General features: G+C 43.9%; 2 protein-coding genes across 2 annotated transcripts; one reads left to right on the top strand and one right to left on the bottom strand.

The window, feature by feature from the left end:
* Positions 1-361: 361 nt before the first annotated feature.
* On the top strand, positions 362-12414 carry fndc5a (fibronectin type III domain containing 5a). The gene is made up of 7 exons (XM_034563476.1): positions 362-502; positions 1239-1333; positions 3833-3953; positions 4964-5162; positions 11429-11518; positions 11733-11866; positions 12355-12414. The coding sequence occupies exons 1-7, from the start codon at positions 362-364 to the stop codon at positions 12412-12414; spliced, it is 840 nt and encodes a 279-aa protein (XP_034419367.1).
* Positions 12415-16980: 4566 nt separating this feature from the next.
* On the bottom strand, positions 16981-17592 carry LOC117725252 (S100P-binding protein-like). Its single transcript, XM_034525311.1, has 3 exons — positions 17480-17592; positions 17268-17367; positions 16981-17146 (listed from the first exon to the last, which is right to left on the bottom strand). The coding sequence occupies exons 1-3, from the start codon at positions 17505-17507 to the stop codon at positions 17017-17019; spliced, it is 258 nt and encodes an 85-aa protein (XP_034381202.1). The 5' UTR covers positions 17508-17592; the 3' UTR covers positions 16981-17016.
* Positions 17593-21590: the final 3998 nt, after the last annotated feature.

Here is a 21590-nt window from a genome sequence, read left to right as displayed (position 1 = left end):
TTTTGTGTGTGTGTGTGTGTGCGTGTGTGTGTTTGTGTTTCTCTCTCCTTGACTGTATACAGTCACTCCCAGTGCGTTCTCTAATGAACGGGGATAGTAAGGAGCTGTCAGCCCTTCAGACTCCTCACCATGGGACGGACAACTAGCTGTCACTCTGATCATCATTGGGCTTGCGAAGTCACACGCACACACGCACACACACACACACACACACACACACACACACACACACACGAGGGACATCGGTCATGGCTCAAAGTCACCCCCATCTCTCAGCGGGAGGCCGCCCGTGTGCCACCGTGATGAGCGAGAGCTCACGAAGACATCTGTCTGGTGTTTCATTAGAGCGGACTCTCGTGCCATGTGGATATTTAAGGGCCATACGGGGGGAGAGGAGACGGACAAAGACAGGCGAAAAGTGAACCTGTGGGACGTGAGGACACTCAAAGCGATGGGGTCACTTGTTTCTCCACCTTCTCCACAATCTCCTGCAGTCTCAAAGGTACGAGGATTCAAGGATGCACAGCGAAATTCTGTTGATGTCTATTTGTGACACAACAAAAACGTGACAAATAAAACAAAACAGAAAAAATAAATATATATATATAAATATATATTTAATCATATTGTTTTACCATTGTCTCCACTTTAATTAAAGGAGACTTTAATAAAAACTTCCTTTGGAAACTCACACACACATATGGGTATCTGTTTTTTTCCTCCAAAATAATCTTGATTTAGCATTCAAATATTAAAAGGAATATCCGACAGTGAAAGAAAATAATAGCAGCTCTAGTGCCGGCGGTCTGCCTTGTGACGAAAATGAAATGTAGCGTTTGGCCGAGCCGAACGAGGAACGATTCAACAACAACCGTGATGACGGCAGAGAACTCGCGAGCGCGGATACAGCAGGAAGATCTGCTTCATGGCATGTAAACAAACAATGAACACAAATATCAGAAATATACAGCAGGCTTTATTTCAAGCTAACCGGCTCTGTGCTAAATCATAGGATTCAAAAGACATGAAGTATCGGAGAGGTGCCAGTCAGAGTCTCGTCTGACAAATAGCTCCGTCGAACCATACAAAACAAATAAAGCAAATACTCAATGAAATGATTGATTATCGGCATCAGAAATGGAGTGACACCAGACTGGTTCTGCTATCCTTCTGGAAGATACTATATTCATGTCATCAACAGCTCTCGTGGTTTACGTATGTCTTCTGTGGTTCTGCAGGAGCTTTATGGAGCCTTCGTCGAGCCCCTTGGGCCCGACCTCACGCCGGAGAGCCTGTATTTGAACCGCTGGTGCTTTCACACCCAACCTGTCGGGTGCAGTTCTGTTTGCGTCTGCACATTTGGTTAAATTCTTTTATGTGGAAGCTGTTGGAGGGTTGATATCAGTTCTGGCTGTCTGTGTTCACTGAGGCTGCTGAGTCATGAAAGTAAAGTATCATATGATGTATTGTAACGCATTACTGTCGCTGCTGAGTAACTAGTTAAGTAATGCAATTAGTGGAACTAAAAGACATGAATGAAGCATTACTTGTTCTCTGGTCCAGATCAAAAATAATACAAACTACAGATGTGAAAGTGACGTGAAAGTTGGGACATCTCAGCCTCCGCTGCACCAATGTTTTATTATTTGTATCTATTTATTTGTGTCTGGTTGTCACACCTTTACAGTCCTCCACCTTATGAACGTGCTAAAGTCTCCCGCTGTCATTTACGGCTCTCGTCAGATCGGGAAGAGGAGAAAGAAAACATAGACGTTTGCAATTTAAAAAAAACGGTTTGAAAGCCACTTCAATCACCAGACTCCCAGCTGATGAAGAGATGCAGCGGGTCTCCGTCCTGTCATCCGCCGTTATTCTGGCCGTCCATCAAAAACGTTCAGCGGCAGGCGGGCGGAGACGTGACACACGAGGCCCCTCTCGGATGTGGCGCGCTGTCTCTGAATGTACAGGGCAGCGTCCGTGTGTATGCAAGTGCTACAGCGGCCCATCATCCCGTAATTACCGGCTGCGTGAATTGTACCCGTCGAAGGGCAAGTGAGCGTTAACTCGCTCAATAACCCTTTAACTGCATTTGGTGGGCTAGATTAGATTTACATCCCATTGAAGACCGAGCAGCGGCCTCGCTGAGAGTGGCCACTTCTCCTTGTCCCTATTCGCCTCTCTCTCTGGGTCCTGCTTCACATTACAAATATCAATCCGTCCCCAAAAAGGTCTCAGACACTCAGAAGACTTGATGTCTGCTCGCTTGGCTCTGTCCAAAGGAAATAAGCATTGTATACGAAATTAAAATCAGTAAAATTGAAAAATAACGCATGCTTAATTGAGAATGTTCTCATTCAGACGATAAGATAAAATCCGTAGTTGGTCACAGGTTCTGATTCATATGGAGCGTCTTCAACCCAACAGGTTCTATTGATTGATTGATTATTCCCTGGCCTTTCTTTAGCAGGTCCGACCTCCGTGAATGAAGTTTAATCAGCGCCTCGGGCCTCGAAACGAAAAACAAAGAGTAGGACTTTGGTAGTCATGACGGATTACATTCACATGATGCTCTGATCCATCTCTGTTGTTTGTGTCACACTATATGGCGATTGTCACACCTGGACTGCGAGGCAATGATCTCAATGAGCCGTTTCCTCCATTGTGCACTCTGGAGCAACATGACCAGTAATTAGAGAGTCCTATTTTGCAGCAGCTGAGGCCACCATAGTTCACAAGAACACACACACACGGTCTCACACTTAATTATTTCACGTCATTATTCATTTTTGTCCAATCGTGCAGCCTGTGACCCTGCCCTCTGTTTTCAGTTAACCATACTGGTTTTCTCACTCGGATTCAGAGCTTACCAAAAATATTTCAAAATATTGACATTTTATGAGGGCTCCCTGTCGGTGGAAAGACTTTCATTCGGTTCAAGTATGAACACATTATGAGAAATACTTTTATCTGGCATCATCATGCAACATGATGCGTTTGGTGTGGAATTAAAAAGCATGAAATACTGCATTCATGTCTCTTTGGGTTTTAGAGGGACAAAACCAAATGTAGAATTGGGAGCTTTTTGGTGTTTGAATAGCTGGAAATCTCTGTTGACATTCGCTCTGCTCAGACAGACAGACGGAAAAGAATAAAACCAGAGTGCAATACGGAAAGATTTCTCACTGGCACAGTTACGGTTAATTAAACGTAACTGTTCATGGGCCAGTTGATTTGGTGCTGCTCTGTCTTGAAGACTCTCTTCATCCTTTAGAACTGTGTTATTAGAATTATACGCACTACTGAAAAGGAAAGTTTTGACTGAGGGGAAGGTGTGTGCTGAGTGTCCAAACGATAAAAGCCTGCTGGCTGCACTTAGGAGCCCTTTGAGCTAATTGATTATGTCACCATGGAAACGCACTCACAAAGAAGAACACGCTGAGCAGGTTCACAATATTCACCATCTTAGTTTAGCTAACATTAGCTCCCTCTGCCTCAACACAAAGTGCAGCAGGGGCTGATGGGAAGCTCTGCAGGTCTCTTGGGCAGAAACCAAAACGTATCGGACAAGTTGAACTTTTGTCCTGCTGGTGGCGCTGGAGGAAATATCTGAGGAATTTCATGGCAATCCATCCAATAGTTGGACAACACTTCATGGAATCCATTCGATCCATTTCCAAGCTAACAAATTTAACCTCACGGACAGTTTTGATCCTTTCCCATACGTCCAGTCTGCAGTGTCTGAGGTGTTATTTGTCTTCCTGTCTTCATTTGCTTCATGTCTCTCTGTCTCTCTCTCTCTCTCTCTCTCTCTCTCTCTCTCTCTCTCTCTCTCTGCAGATAGCTTGTCGCCTCCTGTCAATGTGACCATCAAAGCGGTGAAAGCAAACTCTGCTGTGGTGACATGGGACATCCCAGAGGGAGACCCCGTTATTGGCTTTGCCATCACACAGCAGGTGAGCAGCGCGCACACAGCACGGACTGGATGGAGAACTAAACAACGGGGTGGATGGAGAACGCAAACACACACACACACACAGACAGACACACACACACACACACACACACACAGTAATCAAATTAATCATTGGCCGTTTGCTGCCATGTGCACTTCTCTTTACCTCGTCATTTCCTTGCTGGGATTCAGAGTGCATTATGGGAATTATCACAGGATGCTGGATCCTGTCGGACTGCCTGTCTGCTCTCTGACAGCTCTGTGTTGTGGGTGAAACCTGATATCATTTTCTGCCATTGTGCTCACATAAATACACAAACTCACGCACACACATTAGTCAGGTTTACACAGACATCAAACACATTACTTGACAAGCGTATATGTACAAACACAAACAAACACACACACACACACACACACACACACAGGAGTTGGGAGTGACGGGATTGAGGAGGACAGCTTCAGTCAGTGCGGGTCACAGCGTTGCAGAGGAAGTAGAGATGCTGTCCAGGAGAACTGAACTGTGATGTTCCACATGTTCACACAACTGTGCTCTTTCCAGAAAAGCAAGTGCCAGCAGGAATATAAAATCTGACCGTGTATATATATATATATGTATATACATATACATATATATATATACGGTCAGATTTTCATAGTAGTAGATTTCTGAAGGAATAGTTTGTCAGATTGAGGCCGCTCTTGCATTAGAAACATGAAGCTGCAGCCGGCACCTGAAAGCACCTCGCTCCTTCGCCCTACTTCATGCTAAGCTAAGCTAACCAACCCCGGACTCCAGCTCCATATTCACCGTTCAGACACGAGAGTGGTCTCAATCTGCCCATCTGTCTCTCAGTCATAAATAAAATGTATAATTTCCTCAAATATTGAACTAGCGCTTTATCAGCGAGGTACAACAGCCGCTTTGCCCTCGGTGGTAAAATATGCTAGTGTACTTTTTATTCAGCCAGAACCACTGCTCTCCTCTCCCGTGTCACACATTCCTAACAGAAGAAAGACGTGCGCATGCTGCGATTCATCCAGGAAGTCAACACCACCACGCGTTCCTGTGCATTATGGGACTTGGAGGGCGAGACAGACTACATTGTGCATGTCCAGTCCATCAGCATGTCTGGGACGAGCCCGCTGAGCGAAACCCTGCGCTTCCGAACGCCGAAGGAGGCCGAGACTCAGGCCTCTAAGAGTAAAGGTAAAGTGGCACCAGGACACACACACGCACGCACACACCCACACACACACACACACACACACACACACAATTGCTCCCGTAGCTGTGCTACGGTGTGTGAATGTGTGTGAACCTCGGTGTGACACTCGACAGTCAACTCTCCCTGACTGCCAACATTACCGCAACAACACGCTCCTGTAGGTACATGCTGTACAACATCAGGACAATACGACCTCTTCTCACTCAGAAGGCGGCACAGGTTCTGGTCCAGGCTCTGATCATCTCACGGCTAGACTACTGTAACTCCCTCCTGGCAGGTCTACCTGCTAATGCCATTCGACCTCTACAGCTCATCCAGAATGCAGCTGCTCGACTGGTCTTCACCCACACTACTCCGCGACCTTCACTGGTTATCCGTGGCCGCCCGCATCCGCTACAAAACATTGGTACTTGCGTACCGTGCTGCGAACAGATCGGGTCCGGTCTACATCCAGGACATGGTCTAACCTCACACCCCAGCTCGTTCACTTCGCTCAGCTTCTGCCAATCGGCTTGTAGCTCCTTCACTTCGAGCTAAACACTCAACAAAATCACAACTGTTTGCTGTGCTGGCTCCTCATTGGTGGAACGAGCTCCCCATTGACATCAGGACAGCAGAAAGTCTCTACATCTTCCGTCGCAAAAAAACTAAAAACACATCTTTTTCGACTATACCTTGAATAGAGAAGGTAGCGCCGTAGTAGCACTTTAGTAGCACTTAAATAGCTCTTACTGATAGCACTTTGTAGTTTAACTTCATTGAAGAAATTGTACTTGCTTGTTGTTCTGAGTTTGGACTCATGGTTTAATGCACTTATTGTAAGTCAATTTGGATAAAAGCGTCAGCTATATGACATGTAATGTAATGTAATGAAATTAATGTTAGTCCTGATGGGCGGGTGGCCCCTCCCATCAGTGTATGAATGGGTGTGACTGGGTGAATGATGTCATGTAGTGTTAAAGCGCTTTGAGTGGTCGGAAGACTAGAAAAGTGCAGGTCCATCTAACGTGTGAGCTATACTTCGATACTTGCAGGATGTGGAGCCAGAGGCAACTTGTGTCATGGCGGCCAATGGGCAGAGACATGACCAAGATAAATACAATCACTGCGCTGACGACATCATCTTCTCAACGCCGATGCCCAATTTGCACAGGTGGTGTTGTTTCTGCGAGGGGAAGAATTGACTGAAATCAATAACCGCCGAGCATCCGGATAAACAATGGAGTTATGCACATGCTCGTGTCCTTTAGGTTGCAGTTGTGATTCTCTCTCCTGCTGCTTTTAAAAGCCGTGAAGACACAACAGCGCCTCCAACTCAACTGCACAATGCACAGGAATAAACAGTGTCTCATAACACATAGTTATATTGAGGCTGGTAATTCATTTCTTTTTTTATTCAGAGCATTGATAGAGCACATGTAAAGATGTAGTGGAGTAAGGTCTGTTGTTGTCTGTGCTTTGTTGACAGTACTTTTGCAGATTTTGAAGTGGTGGAGGAAGTATTCAAATACTTTTTTGCCTCAGTAAAAGTAAAAATACAACCCTGTATACTCCACTACGAGTAAAACCTTGTTCAAGTAACGGTATGTAAGTATTATCAGCAAATTATACTTAAAGTATGAAAAGTAAAAGGTCAGTAAATTGTCTGTGTTTTACTATATTTATGATGTTTCTGGATTAATATTACTGCTGCATTATTGTGCACTTTACTGCTGTACATGTTGCCCTAATTTGACCTCCTTTAATCTACATCAATGCATCCCATTCGATAAGATCATCATGTGTTTGTTGCATCTCTGTCCCTTGAGAACCACGTGTCTCTAAAAAGTCCACAAAACACGGCTTTCAGCTTTGCAACAATGCATATTCAAGGTGATCCTAGACGTTTCTATAACAGTTGATTTGGTTGAAGAAGTAGGATCATTTTATCATCACATAAAGGAACAACTCATCCTTCAGTTTACCAGAAACATTCAAAACAACACAACTGGAGATAGATGTTTTCCACAGGAGAAGGAAAAATTTGCAATCTGAAAAAAAGTAATGTAGTGTGGTAAAAAGATAGACCCAGTCTTGCTGATTCCAGTCTTTATGCTAAGCTAAGTTAGCCAACTGCTGGCAGTGGCTTCGTATTTACCCAACGAATATTACAGTGGTCGCAATCAAAATAAGCATTTCTCCCAAAACATTGACTTTTTCCCTTAAAATGAATAAGTCCTCTGCCTCGGTCCACTCATCCGTTTACAAAAATTGTTACGATTTCCACATATTGGCAGGGACACGTGCACACACACAGCGAGTGAAAGATCCCTATCCACTGCAAAACAAGAGACCCCTCCACCCCCCTCCTACACTCACACTCACACACACACACACACATTCCCCACCATGCACACGCTTTACAAAGCAAGTCTCCACAGAGGGCATGTCTGTGATTCATCGCCCCTCGCTCTTACAACAACAACAACAACAACAACGTCACAGCTCCGCTCTGCACACCCCTCCCTGTCTCATTTGGATGTCTGTTTAATTAGATGACCTACGTCGGCGTAACAGAACCTTTTGATGGCAGATGAGCAGATGTTCTTCCTGTCAACACTTTGTAAATCAGTGGGAAATCAAGAGTCATTGGAAGTCAGGATCCACGACACGGCGTCCAAACGAGTGCTCGCTTTCTCGCAAGAGCGAGGTGGGGATTTGTTCAAGTCTACTAGGATATGTTGGGCTTCTATACTGACCAGCTTCATTTTGCAGGATACAGCTCATCACTCTGCACATTGACGACAACAAAGGTGCTGAGGGGTTATTGTAAAGAATTGGTGCACAAAATGAGGCAAAAAGAGAAAAGTAGTTTGTCTTTCAGAGCAGATAATTGTCAGAGATAGAGAATCTGTGAATACAGATGGCCGTCCATTGTTGCGATATGACAGGAGAATTACATGCGAATTATTACATCTTTCATATAATTTCCACTTCAACAATGGGTTTAGGACTCAGGATATCAAAGGAAGCGAGAGAGATGGGGGTGGTGGGGGGAGAAGGAGAAGAAACCACGGAGGATGCAGTGGTTGTCAGTGAGTAACAGACAATTAAAGTCTATATGTGGGCTTTTGCACAGATGTCCATGTACACGATCGATCAAAAGGCTCCTCGGTCTCCTCAGATCTGATAAATGGAGAACTTCCTCCCCCCCGGCCCACAGAAAAACTCCCCTAAAACAAGGAGGAAGGAAACTTTTCTTTTCAAAACAGGGCTGCAGCTAAATACTGTGAGATATCCGCCCAGACAGCATCCCTCCTCAGCTCTGCTGCGTCCCGTCGGATGAACAAAACTACTCTTCTTTTACACTTTGTGGCCACTGAAGTAGAAGCAGCCTACAAAGAAGACAGAGGAAGTCTCCTATATAGCTTTGACGCCTGAAAGGAAAAGCTCAACATTTTGGTAAATACACTTTCATGCGCTTTCATTCCTCCAGTGAGATAAGAGGGATCTGTAGCTCAGCATAAAGACCTGAAACAAGAGCAGGGTCTTACTGTAGCGCACAGACTTCATGTCCTTGTGTTGTTTTCTGGGACTTGAAGTGCAGTATACACATTGCAATTTACAGTGACACCTCAAAAGACAGATGCTAATATCTTTAAACTTATTAAATGGGTCAAAGAACATTAAAGAAATACATAAATTCAATGTATTTCTTTTGTAATCAAACAATTTATTCCAGGTGGAATGTAGAGAAACTGCAGCAGCAGTTTTTAGATAAATCAAATATTAACATAACATATGAAAAAGAAGCTGAATGTATTAAACATGGGGAAAAAAACATCTAAATTAAAAGAAAAAAACTTTACAGAAAGGTCAAGGCCCAAACTCCCAAAAATCACCTCTTCAAAAGATGCTGTTTACGTAATGGAGGACACAACTGTCAAAGGATATTCTTTATATGCAAAAATCATGAAGACAACACAGAATGTAGGTCCGACCATATAGTGGTCTCCATCTGTCGGAGCTTCGGGCTTAAATATGAAAAACTGAATATCAGATTATACTAAAGCGACAAAACAGCAGCTCTCGTGTCGAGCCGTGAGCTCAAAGGCCACAGAGGTCAATGGATCTACAGGAGCGTGGGGCCCCCACCACACTGGACCCTCCGAAATATCACATACTGCATTGAACAAAAAGGAGGGGAGGCACACTTTAAGCTCCTGACTTGCCAAACACCAGAAAAAGTCCCGTTGCCCCGATGGAAACCTGCCAACATGTGTGCTGCACACACAGAGAAAACAAGCGCTACTCCATCTGATATTCATCCTGATGATCAGACGATTTCAAAGACCACGATGGGATTTAATTGAGTCTGGGAAGAACGGATCCAGAGTGGTGTGATTGACTCTTTGCATTGCTTTATCGCTCCATTGCGCTCTAGTACGGAGGATCCCCAGTGGCCTCGACGAAGCCTCGGCTATTCCCTTCATGTTCTGCCTTGCCTGTGATCTTTTGACTCCAGCGGGCGCTCACAGAACCTGTCTTATAAGTGATCACATCTCCATGGCCGCTCCCGCCTGCGTGTGTCTGGCTGTGTTGATTCTGTTCGAGATGTGTGAAGACAGTCTTTCGAAAAAATCTGTATTTTTCTTGTGTGCTTCGGCTCCCCTGACATTTCCGCCGCTGCACCTGTAATTTAACACATAATAGCGGCATGTGAAGACTATAGCTGACATAAGAGAGCCAGTATTCCTTATGGGTGTAAAGTCTAGACTGAGATCTGAGCGTTCAGGGAATGAGACAGTTGTGGAGATGGTGACACCAGCCCTGTAGGACTGTGTGAGGAAGTTCAAGATCCTCAGAGTAAGAACAATCAAACAAAGTGTAGAACTGCGACTGACAATGAAACCCCGAATAGAATGGTCAAAGGTAAAAGAGGAAGAAAGTTGGAAGAGTAGTTCCTTTAATATTGAACACACTATTAAAAGTTAAAGGTGGGCCCCGCCGAGACACGAGAGCTTGTTATGTGATCAGATATTAATAGCGGTGACAAAGTTAATGATCTAACTAATGAAGTAGTTTTGAAAGCCTGTTAATGAAACAGTTAATAACTGTAGTAGCATATTATCCGTGATAGTATTGGCTCCAGTTAATATCTGTATGCAGACAGTGGTTTATTCTCCTGAAGGGACTGTACAGAATGTTTTGCAGTGGAGCAGGATTCAATCCTACACTTACTGCCCTACATCATTCATATTTTCTTTGGATGGCCTCCACCCTTTCCCCAAATATCTCAAACCAAAAGAAGCATTAAGGTGGCATCATCTCATCTCAACCATGCTACATTCATGGAGATATTGTTCCCTTTGGGTGCTCGTTCTGCGATAGAGCGACTTTGACGGGAAAAATGAAGCCTTGAAACTGCTTATGTTAAAGTGCACCTTTTATAACCCTCTCTGGAATCTGAAGCCAATTCTTCAATTAGTCTCTCAAGTGAAGGCCAAAATAAAAGTATACCTTTGTGCAACCCAGCTCTCTAAGACAAAAGAAAAGCTACATAACCCCACGTTTCCCTTTTCTGACCTCCCTCCTTCAATAATGATTGTTGTTCAGTCCATTTCAAGAAGAAATGGACGTCAGTAGATGTTTACCGTCCGGTATCTGAATGTTAGATCAGCAGTGTCACACACTCCAAACCTCCTTCTCTGATCTCCCCACGTCTTACGGGGCGGTCGATGCAAAGCGGTCCAATCGATGCTCGGGCTTTGGGTGCTCGTTCTGCGATAGAGCGAACCGGAACTTCCTGTTACGAGAGAGCAGTGCGGCGTGAACACAGCGACGCCGGCTTATTTGCTTCCAAGCTCAGTGGGCTTGAAGTGACAGTCATCAGCTCCAGTGGAAATCCTGAATGCACAGGAAACTGTTTTCCTGATATGTTGTTCGAAGCCAATTAGCTCTCCGTCTCCCGATCAACGACTTGCCTCGAGGCGAGGAACCACTGGCGCCTCGATGCAGAATAAAAACAGGCTGCCATGACGCAAAAACCTTACGACAGGCCACTGAGCGGATAATGGCGGAATTGAAAATGTAATTGAATTATGGGCTCTGGTGAAGATCAGCAAACCTGGTTCTTTTACAGGGAGGCGGCAAGTGTGACGGGAGCAAATCCCTCAATGATAAATCATGATAACTATTGCTAATTTCTTTACTGGTGTTTCAGTCCCACCGACAGTCAGTTAAACATGTCGCCCTTTGACTCCTTCAGACGAGGTGACGATGGAAGAAGTGGGCCAGAGCACCCAGCTGAGGGCGGGGGAGCTCATCATCATCGTGGTGGTGCTCATCATGTGGGCAGGTAAAGGAGCCACACTGGTCATTGAAACCAGGATCAGAAAATATAAATGCAGGAGCGTTCATTTGTGTTTGACCTCCTCTCCTCTCCTCTCCTCTCCTCTCCTCTCCTCTCCTCTCCTCTCCTCTCCTCTCCTCTCCTCTCCTCTCCTCTCCTCTCCTCTCCTCTCCTCTCCTCTCCTCTCCTCTCCTCTCCTCTCCTCTCCTCTCCTCTCCAGGTGTGATCGCTCTCTTCTGTCGCCAGTACGACATAATCAAAGACAACGAGCCTAACAACAACAAGGACAAAGCCAAAAACTCCTCCGAGTGCAGTACTCCTGAGCATCCGACGGGGGGGCTGTTGCGCAGTAAGGTATAACCCCCTCTCCTCCTCCCTCCCCCAGGGTGCCTCCCCCCTACAGCGGCGCCGGGCAGGTGAATGATCCCGGCCACCGACCCTTCATGCACAATCATGGCGTCAAACCTCGGCTTTAACAGTGCTTCCACACGACACCATTATGTGCATGACTTTGCAAAGAAACAAGTCATGGCTTCTGATTTTTATTTTTATAATCAATGCACAGAGGCCCATTTCCTGTCTCCAAACCAGTGCAGAGAACAAATCTGTATCCCTCTCACGCTCTCGCTGCAAACATCAGTAAAACAACCGCGTACAGAGGCATCCTCATGCTCATTGGAGAAGCTCATTGTTTATTATTATTATTGTTTGATTATTATTATTATTATTATTATTATTATTGTTTGATTATTATTATTATTATTATTATTATTATTGTTTGATTCCTGTGAGTCCCCCAGCCTTTCTCAGACCTGCCATCTTCCTCTCCTCTCCTCCCACAGTTTCCCAAGAACAACAACAACAACAATAGAATGCCATCCGTCAACATCATCGAGGTGTGACAGCCAGGAAGGGACGCCTCCTCTATACCCAAAAGTCCTTGTGTTCGCACAAACAAGCGGGCCCCCCTTTCTGAAGCCCATCTGCTCGTCGGGATGAGGCCGGGACTCATGGGCCCCTCGGCGACCGCTTGCTCTGCTTTGGCCCGTCGCCGAGGCCGCATGACTCCGGAGGGTCCGGCACGGCCGGAGCCTCTCTGAGAGCAGCGAGAGTTCAGAGTGCCACGGGGCAGCAGAGATTCAGAGAGTAGGCTCCGGTGGTGGAGAGACTCCAGATAAACCAAACCCCCCCCTGTCCACACACACACACCCGGGACCAAAGCCCATGAACAGCGCTAGATATCTTTCATCCTCTCTCTCTCTCTCATTATCAACACAACCCCAGACCAGCGTGAGATGCATCAACTTTATTGAAATTGTCCCCTGTACTTCAATCTATTCTTCCACTCCTTATGTCCCTCAGAATATGTTGTTCTCTACGCTTTTCAGAATTGAAGATAAACACTCTCGACCATTCGAGTGTGTTATTGATTTTTTTCTTCTTCTTTTCTTTAATTCTAACAAGGTGCCACCAGAGCAGTCCTGTTTTTTTTGTTCCCCCCCCCCCCCCCCACCTCACCTCATCAGGCAGAAACTCCTGGGGGAAATGTTTTCATTCAATCTGCTCATTCTTCCCCCCTCAGGGAATCCAGGCGCCACCTGGCTAATTTTGGGAGCCATTCCTTAGATGTGTTGCATGCGATTGCGCCAGGGCTGACTAAAGCCAGTCAGAAAAGATGGAGCGCTTTATGAAAAGGCATCTCTGATCTGCACACACACACACACACACACGCGCTTTCATCCTCCAACTTCTCTCATGCTTTTATTATGGATTTGTGAACTTGTTACATTCCACATCCAGGATCAGCCCTTTAGTATTCCCTTGTGTCTTTCTCTTTGAGGGTAATGTAATGTAATAGGGGACTTTTAAAAAAAGGGGGGCCGGACTCTAAGGACGTCTACGGAGAAGTGGCCTCTACAGAGATCCCTCATTACATCAGCAATAACATCCTTCAGTGAAGCCTGGAAGCAAGGCCTCAAACTTGGGAGCCTGTTTACGTCCAAAACTCGACCTCCCAGCATGCAGTGTTCTGACAGATGCACATCAAAGGGGTGGGGAGATTAATCCTGAGCCTCGCCTGCAGGTGATCCCTCTCCTGAACATTCAGAGCAAGGTCTTTCGGCGCCGTTGTAGTAACTGATGGGGAGCATTGACAAAATAACTAAACTTTTCATGGAATTTGTTTTAAGAAAGCAAATGATGCATTTGAGGGCTGATTCAAACTCAGTAGTACTGCCTTAAACACAAATTATATCCTATGATTTACCTAGTAGGATGGAAGGCCCTGTAGTTCACATTTGTGTCATATTCGTAAGCTTTCACATAAAATTCAAATATGTGTGCGAAGTTAAAAGAGATATTACGGACGACATGTAGAGCCGAGCTGAGGTAAGTTTGAAAAAGCCGGAGGAAATGGTTAACATTGTAAACACATTTTATATTTCATTCTTGTTTGGTGGTGTCAGCTTAGGGAGCCTTCACAAAATATGACTTGTGTGGAAAAATGTATAGAATCCTAAAGTAAAAGGGTACCACTACTGTTGGAAATGTAGGCACTTGTTTTTGTCAATACACTGCTACACAAGTCCTTGTTTTCCATCGCACTCCTCTACTGTTCTATTTCTATTGCGTGACGCCGTTGCACTGTTTTTATGTCCAATAACACATAATGGAGAAATGATAAACACATCAGCAACTCTTGGCTCTCTCACTCTGGCGCGTCACTTGATTGTAAACTCAAGACCAACACACTCCCGTGTTGGAGCGGGGCAGGCTGCGGTTCAGCGGAGCGGGGATGATGATGACTAATGCAGTGGCTTCCATCACACCCCACCTCACTCTCCTTCTGCTCCCTGGATAAGAGGGGAAGCTCAACACCTCCGGTGGGCGCCAGTTTGTGTCGGTTTAAATTGATCACTGCGAAACACGTCTATTCACTTTCTTGTAGAGCGCCTCCTCGCATCCAATTCTCCATCACATCAAAAGTGTATTTGTTAAAAAAAATGCCCAACTTTAAGAGGACACACAGCCTCCGTTAGATGGTGACCGTGGGGGGGTAAGACATATATCTCATTAAGAGTCCATCAACTGTTGCCACTATTAAATAAAACTAAAGATATTGACAGCCATTGGGACAGCCCCCCGGTTAGACCGGGTTAAGAGTACACCGGTTGACCTTTTGCCATAATCCCTCTGGATTAAGGAAGACTGGAAACATTCAACATTCCCCTCGAGCCCTGCGGTGGTTTACGAAACGACGCCTGAAAAATAGTGCACGCACAGTATCAGTCATGGAGGATTGCCTTGCGGCAAGACCACAGGGCAGTAAAAGCGCACTGGATTTCTTTTCAAAACAACAGACTGTTTATTTTGTATTAGACCACAAAGACGGCTGGAAACTGAACACATCATTTCATTTTCGGGTTTTTGAAATAGGAATGACATCCGCAAAGAAGCATGGTTTGGAAAAATGAACTGCTTTATTAATGCCATGTTTATATTAATTGTATGAAGTGTACAGGAGTCATCGCTTAACGAGGGCTAGCATGGTTCAACTATTGTGCACAAGGTCACAAATGGTGTATGCTTACTTGTGTATGCTTCAATAAAATACAAAATACCTACTATTTCACACTTAAGTCTGTTTGATCTTAAAATTGTTAACAATAAGTAGCGACATTCAAAACTAAAACATGAGTGACCAAAATTTCTGGACAAAAAAAAAATATATATAAAAAAAAAAAGGTCAGTGGTGAAATTCTTAGTGAATAATACATGTGAACCTCATGCAGGCTTCAACTGTCAAGAGCACACATAACCACAACAAAGGAGTTGGGCCTGGAGGGGCGGAAGGTTGTTAGACGCACTGCAGACTGCACGTGCGCTAAAGTCCGACGTGGCGAGCGTCACGAGGCCTTCAGCGGACGTCCACACTCCTCCTCCACCTTCTGGATGGCTGGCCCGGGAGAGGCCGCCCCACTATCCGTACAGACAGGAGTACTTTATGAGTACTGCATTATTCAACAAACGGGACCCGTGCTGAAAAGGTTCTGTGTATTTGGGCCCCCTGGCGTCACTCCTGTCAGCCCGTACCTGTGCACAGCCCTCGAACGCAGGCAGAGTAAACGGAGGGGGGACAACAGTGGTGTCGAACACGCCAGGCTTTATTAGAGTAGAATACCTCATCAGCGCCCGTTTCACTTACACATTTATTTTCCAGCTTTACAGGGTTTAGTGACACCTTCAGTGCAGATACTCCTCCAAGCAGCTGACCGTACTCTGGGGCCACTGCTGCTCTACAATTACAAAAAGGTCAGTTCACACAAGCGTTTAGCTTCTTCTTGCTCGGGTTTTCAAATAACCACCGAGACTTCTGCTGACCTCCCAATAGGGAGGTACAGAGGATTTATGTTTGTGGAGGTCATAAAATTTACTTTTGAGAGCTCAAAAGGCGTTTCTGGGTCTCTTTTCAGTGAAAAACATTTTACTCTAAAAAGATATAGTAAAAGTAGTTAAGTGTCCAGAGGTCTGTACTATCCAGATTAGTCAGGACACATGTTTTCCATTACAATTTAGGGTGCGGTTGAAAAATGTTGGTAAGACTAGGGTGAACTGACCTTAATAAACAATCACTTCCTGCTAACACCGTGCGGGGCACAAAAAACAAACTATTTAAGCCTTACCCCATATAAAATGTATTAAATCACAATATAAATGCTAAGTTGTGTTGACAGTCATGTCATGAAAAGAAGCAATCCTATATTTGCATCAGTTTCCTCGATATTGAGTTGTAAGTGCAGGGATATTCATTTGCATGACTCTAGAGGTTTGTATGCAAGCGCCTCACATTACCAGGATTACATAATACATTTACATAAATGATTCTTTGCACATCTTTCTCTACCCTTAGACCAACTTCAATATTCAATATTTCGGCTTGACAAGTTGTACAAGGTTGGACTATGCAGGAACACTAAATATAATGTAACCCAATAAGCCTGACACATTTGTTCAATTGAATAACTTTCAATTCTACGAGCATGTGAGGATATAATAGGGCCAAGAGGCAAGAAATCAACCGGAACAGATAAGAAACTTGTCAGTGCATGCCTGCACGGTTTCCATCACAGACATTAGTAAACATGAATGGGGAATACAATAAACAAAAAAATTTACAATATTTCAAACAGTAGTACAAAACATACTTAAATACTTTTTAAAACATGCATAGTTTCAAATATAGTAAAAGAATGCAAGGAATTTAACATCCTTGAAACCCGCGAGTGCTTGGTCTTAAGCATAATTTCCACATCACAAACATGCATTAATCTTCTAATAGAGGGACATGCATACATGCAAGAGAAAACTGACAATCCAAAACACACAGCATAGATCAACGAAGAAAAGTACTAACATATGAGGTTAAATTTGTACCTGGTATAACATTGAATACATTAGGACTGCATGTTGACTGCAATTGGTTTATAGGACTATCTGCTCCCAATTTAGGGACAGTGACTCCTTTGAAAAGATGTCGGCACCTCAGCAAAGCGCTTGTATGATGGACGGTTCTGGGACTGCCATTCACAGAGGGTCATTTTTGGAAGCCCGTTTCCGAACCGTTTTTGGTAGTTCCTACAAGTAAGCATACATCCAGAGGCACATATTTCACAGTGGCTAAAACAGGTCTGCCTTAGGACTATTTTAAATTCACACCTCTTCATAACCACAAAGACAAATAACGAGAATGATGTACCTGCGTGTGAGATCCGAGGGATGCTGCCACTGTTTTCCATCAGTGCCTTGCCTCTGGTCAGCCACCTGGTTCATCAGGGTCAGCAGCTCAGTCATGACACCTTTAGGGAACACAAATGGGATTTTCATCTGTACCGTTTATTCTTATTCCCACATTAATGATGCATCAAAGCATTGTATTGCTATGTAAAATTCCATTATAGGTCAGTCTACCTCGATTTTCTCCTTGATGCTCTTTCATGTGTCTGGTGACCGAATGGACATACAGCCGTTTGCCATGATCCCAGTCATGCTCACTGTCAAAGACCTCCGGCCTGAAAGAGACAATATCTCTATACAGGCATACTTAACCAAATTCAGCCATATAAGACATCTTATGCTTCAGACCAGAATCTAGGAGTATAGTGAAAATAAAACATTGCCTAAATATGGGCTTATAGACACAAAAAATAAATGGACTATTATCAAACATAGACAAAGTTGTCCTTACAATCATTAAGCTATGGCCAAATATTTCCACATCGTGTTTTATATGGTCGGGCAGCTCCCCCTAGACACGACAGAGGCTACTACGGTACCTTTGAATCCCGGCACTGCTGACAAGTTTGACAGTCCTGGAGCCTCTGTTCTCATCTGTGCTTGGCTTTAGCAGAGGAGGTGCTGCTGTTTTACTGATGGCGGTCTGCTGATTGCGATCCACAACAACTGATTTCACCTTGAAAAAGCACACAAGTTGTGTGTGTGAATATACAGTATGCACACTACATATTGTACCAATTGAACTCGGTAAAGAAAAAAAAAAGAAAAACATGACTGCATTTGTGCAGTACCACATTACCAGTACCTCCTGGTGCACAGCTTACCTTAACTTGGAGGGGTAATGTCGTCTCATAACTAGTTTCTAAAGTGTCTTCCTCTCCGCCAAGTGAAGTTTGAAAAATGGATGACTCAAATATGGGGGAACCAATATCCCACGCCTCTTCAGTATGTCCTTCTAAAGCCTCTATATGAGAGTTATGAGACTGCAACACTGACCCACTTACAATAAGAGACAGGTTTTGTAGAAATGTGTTGCTACTTTTGCTCTCTATATTGCTATGGGGATTGAGACACAAGGCGTCTTCAACATCACAGTCAAAGGCAGGTGCAAGATTTAAGAGGACCTTCTCACACCTCACACTGTGTGGTACTGACTCCTTGTTAACCCCCGGCTCTGTTGAGGGCCCACATTCCACATCCTGGAGCAAGGGACCTGCAACTTCATTTATGTCACTCCTAATAGTGTGTGCCTTATCTAGCAATGCAAGCATAGAGATGGCAGAAGGTGACACCAAGTCCTCTGTTGCGGACAGGCTGCAGTAGTCCATGAAACACCCAAGGTCTGGGGACAAATCCTTTGAACTGCAGGTCTTTTTTGCTGGAGTCTCATATCCATCATCAGAACTTGAATCCTGCAATGGTCTTTTCTTGGAACAATCATTTACATATTCTATTTTAAAATTTATAAAAGGATTTGTGAACTCTCTCTGTTGGAGACCGGTCTTTTGCTCACACAAGATCATCCTCGAACATACAGACTGAGGTGTCAATGGCATTGCTGGATCAAGCCTATTGACGATTTTGTTTGGTGGCAATTTTGTTATTGTCTCCATGTCTGTTGAAAAGAAAGAAAAATCACCTTCAGATCATCATTAAGAATATGGCAACACATATTAATGGAGTTAAATCAAAGTAATACTAATTATTATATTTTGATTATTAATTAAAATATGAATAAATAAAAGCTCATGATCGAGTATTTCAATAAAAAAGAAAATCTTTTTTGTTAGATCCATCATCCTACATAAGTAGAAACAATAAGAAGTGAATGACTAACAATGGATCAAATCCCTACAAACCCAGTTAAGTCAATACAGAGGCCTCACACTTTCTACACCGGCGGGTTCTTCACAAACTCATGTCGCGAGCCAAGGTTAGCTCGAGCTTTGTATATTACATTTGAAAATAAACAAATAGCAAATAGTTTCAAAAGACACCAAATTAGTCAGGGTGATTAAAATGCACGAATATAAAATGTGGCACGGCGTTTTATATGTGTATACCACGTTAGATTTGTATGTGGCATCTTAAATAGCAGACTCCTCATACATATCATTAAGCTAATATTTGTTAAACCCTCGAGCTAGAAATGAAATGAGCTAGCATTATTATAATATATCATTAAGTGTTACTAATGTTAACAGCTAACGTTAGACACAATGTGTTACATTTAGGGACACCACGTCCTTATTTTTGTGAACAAAGCAAACATGAACACAACAGTTAAACTGCTAACTAGGTTAGCTCAATTATTTAGCTAAATTATATTTGGAGTAAGCTAGCATTAGCTAGCTACATGCCAAATATTTTAAAATGTGGCTCACAGGATGGAAGAAAACAAGCTACCCATAACCTAGTGGAGTTGCACATTTAGAAATGTCGCTTTATGTTCACCTTCAACTTTCTGTTCAACTAGAAAATAAACTCGCCAATGAAGGCGGCTGTCGGCGCGAGCTAACACACGTTCATACCCTTCAGCTAGCTGGTTGGCGCTAATGCTCGTGTGCTCCATAAGCACTAGTCACTAATAACGTGGCGTACAAAGGTGAACTGTAAGCGGCGAGTAAAGGTACGCCGGCCCGAGTCGACCGCATTTTGCATTATTGCGCTGCCGAAATGTGACTCACCTCCGGATGAACGTCAGCCAGGAAAACACCAACTACCCGCTGCTCATTAGGTTAGAGCGTTGGTCTCTCGGCCGCGCGCACAAGTGCTTGATACAAGAACGTGCACACGCGGGTTTACTCAGATGGGGGCGGGGGCTGTTCAAGTTCATATCTAAACTAAAGTGTATCTACTACATTGTTGTCATATCATTTAGTATTCTCATGTTGACAACTCTAATCAAACAAAATATCAGGGAAAAATGCCTGAAAAAGCATTTCAGTGTGAAGAACAGCTGGTGAAAAGCCTTAGAAGGTCAGAACCACACTTGTTCTGCTGAGAGAGAAGATGAGCTGGATGTATGATCTAAGGATAACACATATTATTGAGGCAAAAAAGACTCGCAAAGATCAGGAGACGCTTACAATACCACTGCCAGCAGATGGCAGTGCAGCCTCTCACACTGCAAACAAAACAGCTGTTCTGTTGCACTACTTTTAAAAGGGTTTAAGTTTGAATATAATGGTACATACATTACAAAGGAACAGGTTTTATTAGTCATTTATATTTGGACTAAGTGGGACCTTTTTAAATATGACAGGCTGCATCCTAATAGGAAGGTAAGACCCTGCCCAGCACCCAGGCACTCTATACATTTTATAGCCCTGTCCATGACAGGTGTCTGTTTCACTGCCCTTATTCCATTTAGGATCTCTGTAAGGAAATATTAAAAACCCAAATGTTCTCACAGTCCACACATCAATGTTGAAAGCTCAACTCAGACTACTTAATGTTAGATCCCCTGCCAATTAGTCTTTAATCTTCCAGGTTTTCATCATGACCAACAATGTCAACTTTTTTTTTTATGATCACAGAATCTTGAACCTTCTGGCCTTTTTTCTGTCATTATAATATGACAGAGTTCTTATTCTTGGTGATTTTAATAGCCATGTTTGCTACCCTTACGGCAGATTTTTTAATCAAACTCTTAGATTCTTTTCATTTGACCCAATTTGTGATGCAACCGAGCCACAACAAAGGCCCTTAGACCTTGTGCTCCCCCATGGTTTGTGAGTGGATAATGTGAATCCAAGTGCTTCTACAGGGGCCACTCCTCTCTCGTGGTCAGGAGAACCATGGCGGCATCCCTGATGCGGCGCTGGATTGGTTGATGTCTTATCTGCCGAACAGGTCAATTGTATACTGTGCATGTAGACATCGCAGTCATCTGCTAAGGACACAGAAATGTAACATTAAATATAAAGTAGTTGAGAACACATGTAGATCTTTTATACGGCCAGATAAGCAGAGGCATAATAATCTCCCCCCCCCCACACACACACATACACTTTTAAACTGTGTAAATGCTGCTGCTACACAGAGATCCAGGCTGACCTGACCAGGGGTTACTAAAGAAAGACATTACAATTATCATGGCAGTTGACAGACTTCTCTACTTGAGTGTTGTCGAACATGAAAAATCCTGCTTAAGGGAGATTTTCAATGGCGTTTTGCACTCCGCTTCTTTTGAGGAGGCAAACGATCGCTTTGAAAAGCATTAGAGAATCTGTAGTATGTTTCAGATTTAAACTCAATGAAATGATCACAGTAAGTCAGGTGT

The sequence above is a fragment of the Cyclopterus lumpus genome, chromosome 22, assembly GCF_009769545.1.
Source record: "Cyclopterus lumpus isolate fCycLum1 chromosome 22, fCycLum1.pri, whole genome shotgun sequence".
In the NCBI taxonomy this organism is placed as follows: domain Eukaryota; kingdom Metazoa; phylum Chordata; class Actinopteri; order Perciformes; family Cyclopteridae; genus Cyclopterus; species Cyclopterus lumpus.
Note: the sequence above shows the minus strand (reverse complement) of the source record. Positions and strands in the feature narration are given on the sequence as shown.